Below are 7289 nucleotides of genomic sequence, written 5' to 3' on the forward strand. Positions count from 1 at the left end.
TTTTAAAAATCTTGAAGAAATTAACGGTAAATTAGATATAGATCTTGCTAATACATAGTTACCACTTCTCTTCAATATAGCCCGTGAGGACAACGTGCCATACTTTCCCATATAGGGTGAACATAAAATCGCAAATTAAAAGTTTCGTCTAAAATCTGCTGAAGGGAAATCAACGGTAAGGTCCTACTCTAAAAGAAACATGTACAAAACGAGCAAGCTCTTAAAAATATATACCAGCAATCTCTAATGTCTCAACTCAAGTTCCTGCTGCAATAAACATATGAGGTAAATTCAACAAACAGGAAAGGCCTGTTCATGCTACTCTGAACACAGACCCAGCATATACTTGGAATCTATAAATACAAGTTAGGTAGCTGACGCGCACTATACTCGCACTCCAAAGCATTCCCAGACACCAACGAAGACCACAAGCAGACTTACAACTACAAGAACCATGGACATGTACAGACGTGATGAACTTGAGGGCTTTGTAGTGGTCTTCAAGGACACATCAACAGTGTCTTGAACTGGAGAATCATATGCATCTTTCACTGGTGTGCTCAGGTCATCAGCTTCTCCACTAACTCCATTTTCTCCACAAGTTGTATCTCGTGTCTCATCACTGGTGGAAGAACTATGTTCATCCGAGGCTTTTTCAGCCTGCACAATCCGGCATAAGTATGTGTTTTAGTGTCTAAGAGGGAAAAGACTTCTCTAAATTTAAGAAAGAACAGGAAAAGGGGACTGGAGAGGCTTACCTCAGTTACTGCTTGATGACTTTCTGGCCCCTGACTAGAATCAGTATGGCTGCGAGGCTCAACTGATCCAACTTGAAGTTTCACTTGCAAACGTATTCTTCTGTTTGCAGTTCCTTGCGTTCTAAACTGCCTGTCATCAGACTGATTCTGCATTTGCCTAGGCCTGAGTTTTATTCCAGTTCCGGATCCAGAATCACTGCTTACTACATTGCTGTAACCACCAGATTGTTCTACGCTTGGGAAGTTTGGGACCTGAATTGCACTATAACCAGCAGGGTAAATATTCTGTCCAGGGTAGGAATGTTCAAAGAAATCAAGATTCCCCATAGCATGATCATGGCTAACATAAGGTGCACTTCCACGAGCCTCTTGCACTGTGGCCCCAATGGAGTTAACCTCTCTTTTAACTGCAGTCTCTCGATCAAAATTGCCCAACACCTCAGGCTCAAAGAAGTCTGGCTCAACCTTGGACAAACAAAAGGAAAAACAACATAAGATCAGCTACCTAAGAACTTTTCTGGGGGAAAAATGGCATGGTGTAACTGATGTCCACAGGGTTGCACTTACCAGCCTTTGGGTAACTTCTGCTTCTGACTCACTACATGATCCAGAGTCCTTAATTGGCGCACAAGGTACACCGCAAAATTGTGCGACAACACGATGCGATGCCAATTCTTGTCCAGAATCTTCGCATGAAAACTCATCTGAGTTGATAATTACTGAGTCCAAAAATTCATTGATATCAAAAGCATTTGTTCCATACTGAAACTGGACATCTTTTTGATAAGCACCGATCCCATTATTCATGGGGGTTTGCAGATAAGAAGATCCAAGTTCCACCTGTAACTGTGAGTGCAACGGGGAGAAGATCTTCCAATCTAGAGGCTGCATTGACGGGTCACAAAAATTTCCCAACGCTTTCTCTAGCTCCATATCCGGCTAAACATGAAGCAGAAATGAAAATTATCACTTTAAGCAATTCCTTTTTGAGTCGTTACCACTTCAACCAAATTAATCCACTATAGAAACCTTGTTATTCAAGCAAAAGTAGAATCCCAATGTAGTTTTACTTACCGGTATGGATGTTATGTCCAACATTTGATCTTCTGTATCATCAGCAATACAGCTGTTGCTGTGGCTCTCAATGGGTAATTGTTTGCCATACATCTCGCCCTTGGGAAGCTTTGCAGCATAGCTTTTATCACTATCACTTAAAGCTTGTATGACTGCTAATGGAGTGGCTGCCTCTGATAAATCACCTTCAGTAGGTGATTTGGCAACTGTAGCACTCAGTTCAGCATCATCTAAATTGGAACTCTCAACATGCTCATCCTGCTTCAAATCATTCTTCTTGAACAGGCGACAAAGCACAAAAGCACCCTGCACCAGGCAAATCACATTTCCTGGTATGAGCTAATTTTCATTGCATTATCACAAATAACAAAAGAAATGTGTATTCCTGATTCAATTGAGAAGTATGCATCATATCCAGAGTTTTTTCTATTTTCTTTGATACGTAGATGCTTCGGATCCAGACTCATAGAATTGGATATCTAAATACACTAAACAATCAGCGGTATGTTCATTGTGAGAGCAGTTGACTGTATCTCAGAAAAACGCTGCCACTACACGTACGTTCACTTAACGAGTCTATCAAATTAGGAAAGAAGTAAAAAGTTCTAAATCTTTTCTTACAAAAGAAGTCATCTGAACATCTACATAATGTCTTCTAATGAACAAAGCTAACAAAAAGCAACATCTGGTTAGGCTGTTATTGGCATCCAGAGCCTCAAGAAAATCCTTGCGTGGATGTAATGTAACAGAGGATCTTCAAGTTCGCTACAAGTAATTCAATATGCTACCACAACAAATAGCAATTCAAAAGTTATAGTTCATGTGGCATGAAGATGATATACACCAAAGCAACCAATGCATTAACAAAAAGTTTATATTACGCCATTTCAAGAAAAGTTTATATTAAAAATATTTAGCTTGTTAACAGTAAAATATAATATCATAAATCTCATATCCCTTGTAGTCAAAGTTCGAAATTCAAATCAATTGGTTCACCACTGTACTTGCAGATGATGCCACAGGTATCCCACCAACATCAGGATGTTTGAATTGGTGCTTGACATGCATATTAAAAAATTTGAAAGTGTCTAGGATTGTACAATTTCTTTCTCTCGGAAACTAGATCTACAAAATGTTCACCTTCCAAACCACTAGCACCACCTTCCCTCCCTCTCCCCCAAGAAAGAATCCCTATGGCCCGATCCAACTGCCAAATGAAACAATAAGATAGGACAAGAGAGGATCGAACTCAGGAGGATAAAACAATTTTACCTTGTGAGGTAATTATATAATCTCATGAAAATGGATTACCATAGCTAGAAAATTTGCAAGCACAACACTCAACGGCGTGGCCTAGTGGTTATGAAATGGCAGGAGAACCATGAGTTCTCAAGTTCAAAACCCAACGGAGGCAAAAAACACTCGGTCATTACTTTCCATCTGCCTAAGCTTTGGTGGGCAGAGTTACGCGGTACCTACGTTTGGGGGAAGTTGCAGGCACTGGTGGAATAGTCGAGGTGTGCACAAGCTGGTCCGAACACCACCGTCATAAACAATTGCAAGTATATCCAATATTTTGAAATACAGATGATACTAACCAAATAGGATAAAACTAACCAGTCATATATGGTTAAATTATATGATATGCAGCTTAAGGCATGCTTTATGTTTAAAATTTTATGTATATAATTACATTGTAGAATCTGATCAAAGTGAGCAAAAACAGCAATACAAATTCAAGACACAAGATAATCAAGGATGTGCAGACCTGGCCAGGGTGTGATCCATCCAATGACTTGTCAGTTGCACGATATTCATGAATCACCCAATGAGTCCTCTTGCCTTCAGGAGCTCGGCCAATGTAGTATACCAAGGTCTTCTTCATCCCAATTTTTGCACCCTTCTTAGTAACAATGTTCCTATCTTTACCCGTAGCTTTCCAGTAGCCTCGTTCTGTTGCTCGGTTCAATCGCTGCCCATTTTGGTACTTCCGATCCTTTGGGCAGAAGAAGAACCACTCATTGTCATTTGACTCTACCACAGACATATCTGCAAAACAATCCACACCATTATTTTCTTTCAAAATGTTTACTTCATCTTTCCAAAAGAATGTGTTGTTTTGGGATCTGGCCTGTGACAGATACGACCAAAAAAGACACAGACAAAAGTGGGTATATGTGTTAGGGTTGTCAAGGGAGGTAAGTGTTTCAGGGATGATCTAAACACCAAATCGAAATTCAGCGAAGAAACTGTCTAAGCATATAATATGGAGGCTGTCAATAATCAGCAGAATGAAAACAAAGAATATTTTAATCTCTCATCCATCTTCGTTCATTCTACAATAACAGCTAGCACCAAATTTTGAGTTGTAGAACAACGGAGTGCCAAGGCTAACCAGTACAGTCCTTCCTACTGTGGAAATCAATTCTCAGTGGAATAGTTCCGCAATCTTTTTCTCATTTTCTTTTTCTTACTGGAAAGTACATTTGCCTAACCATATGACTTACTCTAGTTGGGCAACGGGTTATTCGCCCAAGTACTCCAATCTTATCCTTGAAAATGAGAAAAATAGGTCTCAAGATTTAACCCCACCCCAACTGTATCAGTATATATCTAACTTAAATATAAATGTGTTTCACTACCTTATGTGCTAGCGGGTTCTGTGAAAATAAACTCGAAAAGCTTAACGAAGCCAAAAAATAAGAATCAATTAGATATCAAGCTTCAAGGCTAAGTAATTTTTGAGGCCAAGCATCAGCCTTTCTAGTAAATGAAAGCCGAGACTACTCACAGCAACGGATTTCCCGGCAAGATATAACCAAAAATATTAGGGTTCAGGGTTCAACACAACTCCAAATTGGGGCAAAACACGCAAAAAAATTAAATTAATTAATTAATTAAGATAAGCAGGGAAACAAACCAGGCAAGTCCCAAGGTTCGAGTTTACAGATATCAACTTCTCGAATAACGCTGACTTCACTATCAGCACCGTTGATCTTCAACCGCAAATAATGATTCACTAGCTCCTCATCTGTCGGCCGGAAACGGTATCCTACCGGCAGAGTATTTAACGGCGGTATACCCATCTGTTTATCCACCGGAAGTACGGAGATCACGTTATCTCCAGGAAGTACGGCCATCATTTACAGCACCAAGTTTTTGCAAAGTTGAGATGGGCAAAAAAGTGAAAAAAGCAAAAAGTAGATGAACTGATGAAATATATAATTATAAAGAGTAAAAAAGTAAAAGTAATCAAGCAAGATCTAGAAAATTTTTAGAGAGGAGATTCTGAAGTGAAGTGGCTATGGTTAAGTTTTCATAAGAAGGAAAAAAATCTCCATTGGAAACATCTCAGAAAGTGAGCTGAATTAACTTCAATTTGTCTATACCAGCTAAAATTGCTGATTTGGAAGAGCGAGTGCCGCGTTTGACATTCTGTGTATATACCGCGTAAAATTGTTAAGACATGGTTTTGATTCTAATTTCAAAACTGCCATTGTGTTAAGTGAAATTTCGGTTTTCTCCATGGTTGAGAGGCTAGAAAGAGTAAAGCGGTGGAGGGTATATAAGGAAATTGGCGAAACGTAGCTAGGAAGGTTAAGCTGCAGAAAGTCATACAGCGAATGAGAACCTGACACGTCGAAGGATAAATCGTCTTCGCACAAACCAACCACAATGACGTACCACATATTCATCGAACTTAATTAAACATATTAAAACAGATAATTCCCTGACCAAATCCATTGAGAATGTTTTGACGAGAGTAAAGAAAAAGAAGCTTCCAGGACCAACTCTTTTTGCTGCTGTTACTAATTTTCACATCTTCGTCTTCTTTTTTATTTTAAAAGTAATTTTTATTGTATGAAATTTAAGAACTTAACACCCGCTAAAAGTATCACTCCTCCGTCTCATATTATATATCGTATTTTTAAAAAATATTATATTTTTTAAAAATAGTTATCTCAAATTATTTGTCATTTTAAAAGTTTAAGACAAAATAAATTATATTTTCTCATTTTATCCTTGATAATAATTGTTCTTGAAGATAGAGATAATAAAAAAATAAAGTAAATATTCAATGAATAGATATTATATCTTAAGACATAAATAAACGTAAAATAATCCAATCCTCCCCCTAATTAATATTTCTTAAGAGACGTGTAAAAAAAAATAACAGATAATTTGAGACGGAGGAGTATCTTATAAAGCTTTTATGATCTTCACATACCGTAATATTTGATTGTTATAAGGTAAAATGGAAAACTTAAATCTAAAAAATTTCTATAATATAAAATGTGTCATTTTTATCAAAACAGAAAATTTAAATAGAATTTTGTAAAAAAAAAATTGCAAAAGGGAAAAACATTGTAAGAGGAAAAGAAAGACAGAAACAATGGCTCTAACTCCACTTGGCTTGTTTAGAAAAGTTGTGATCCACTTAATTCCATTTGATACTAAGTAGGCGTATGGACATAAGACTGGTAAAATTCGAAAAAACGGTGAAAAGATTTTTCAGGTGAAAATGGTATTTGAAATTTGGAGTTGTGTTTGAACATAAATTATAGTTTGGATTGTTTTTGAAGTTTTGTGAGTGATTTGAGTGAAAATTTTGAAAAAGAGCTTTTTTGCAGTTTTTCAAATTTTCAAAAATTTCCAAAATGCATTTTCAAGTGAATATTGAAAATTTTATGAACAAACACTGATTTCGAAAAAAAGTAAATTTAAAAAAACCTTCCATCAAATTTTATGTCCAAACGGGCACGAAGTGGGCATTTGGACATAAGAATTTTAAAATTCCAAAATAGAGGGAAATTTTTTTTAAGTGAAAACAGTATTTGAAATTTAGAGTTGTGTTTGGACATGAATATAATTTTGGGTTGTTTTTGAAGTTTTATGAGTGATTTGAATGAAAATTTTGAAAAATAACTTTTTGGAGTTTTTAAAATTTTCAAAAATTTCCAAAATGCATTTTCAAGTGAAAATTGAAATTTTTATGAACAAACGCTAATTTTGAAAAAATGTGAAATTTTTTTGAAACAAAGGAAAAACTTTCTTATTTCCAAATGGGCTCTAAGATATAGCGCGTTCACACAAGGAAACAATTTATAATCTCAACTTGGATTTTTATTTATATTTTATGTTTTATTTTTTATATTTTCTTCAAAATAGGAAATTTCTAGTGTTCGTTTTCTATCACAAACACACCTCTCAATGCTTGCTGACTGTTGTGATAAATTTGAGAAAATAAGCAATTATTCCTTGTCTTAATCGATGTGGCATAAAGACATAGTACGAGATTGTTATAAAATAAAATAAACTCGAGACATGTATAGAGAGATTGTTATATTATACATCTTCAAATTAATGTACATATGAATTGGAATCTCTTCTATTTATAAAAAAAAAAAACAAATTGCTGTGTAAGCTGCTATTTATTAATAATAGAGTATTAAATGA

The 7289-nt window shown here is 36.1% G+C and overlaps 1 protein-coding gene across 1 annotated transcript; it reads right to left on the bottom strand.

The window, feature by feature from the left end:
* Window positions 1–202: 202 nt before the first annotated feature.
* Window positions 203–5372, bottom strand: LOC107764928 (NAC domain-containing protein 62-like). Its single transcript, XM_016583510.2, has 6 exons — window positions 4753–5372; window positions 3601–3881; window positions 1833–2138; window positions 1326–1697; window positions 759–1223; window positions 203–660 (listed from the first exon to the last, which is right to left on the bottom strand). The coding sequence occupies exons 1-6, from the start codon at window positions 4973–4975 to the stop codon at window positions 385–387; spliced, it is 1923 nt and encodes a 640-aa protein (XP_016438996.2). The 5' UTR covers window positions 4976–5372; the 3' UTR covers window positions 203–384.
* Window positions 5373–7289: the final 1917 nt, after the last annotated feature.

The sequence above is a fragment of the Nicotiana tabacum genome, chromosome 6 (assembly GCF_000715075.1).
Source record: "Nicotiana tabacum cultivar K326 chromosome 6, ASM71507v2, whole genome shotgun sequence".
NCBI lineage: Eukaryota > Viridiplantae > Streptophyta > Magnoliopsida > Solanales > Solanaceae > Nicotiana > Nicotiana tabacum.

Bases quoted from the DNA above. Each gene is read 5' to 3' on its own strand.
- LOC107764928 (XM_016583510.2), bottom strand. From the start codon at position 4,975: ATGATGGCCGTACTTCCTGGAGATAACGTGATCTCCGTACTTCCGGTG. The intron at 1,698-1,832 runs GTAAGTAAAACT...CTTCATGTTTAG, and splicing joins TGGACATAACATCCATACCG to CCGGATATGGAGCTAGAGAA. The intron at 661-758 runs GTAAGCCTCTCC...CGGATTGTGCAG, and splicing joins GTCATCAAGCAGTAACTGAG to GCTGAAAAAGCCTCGGATGA.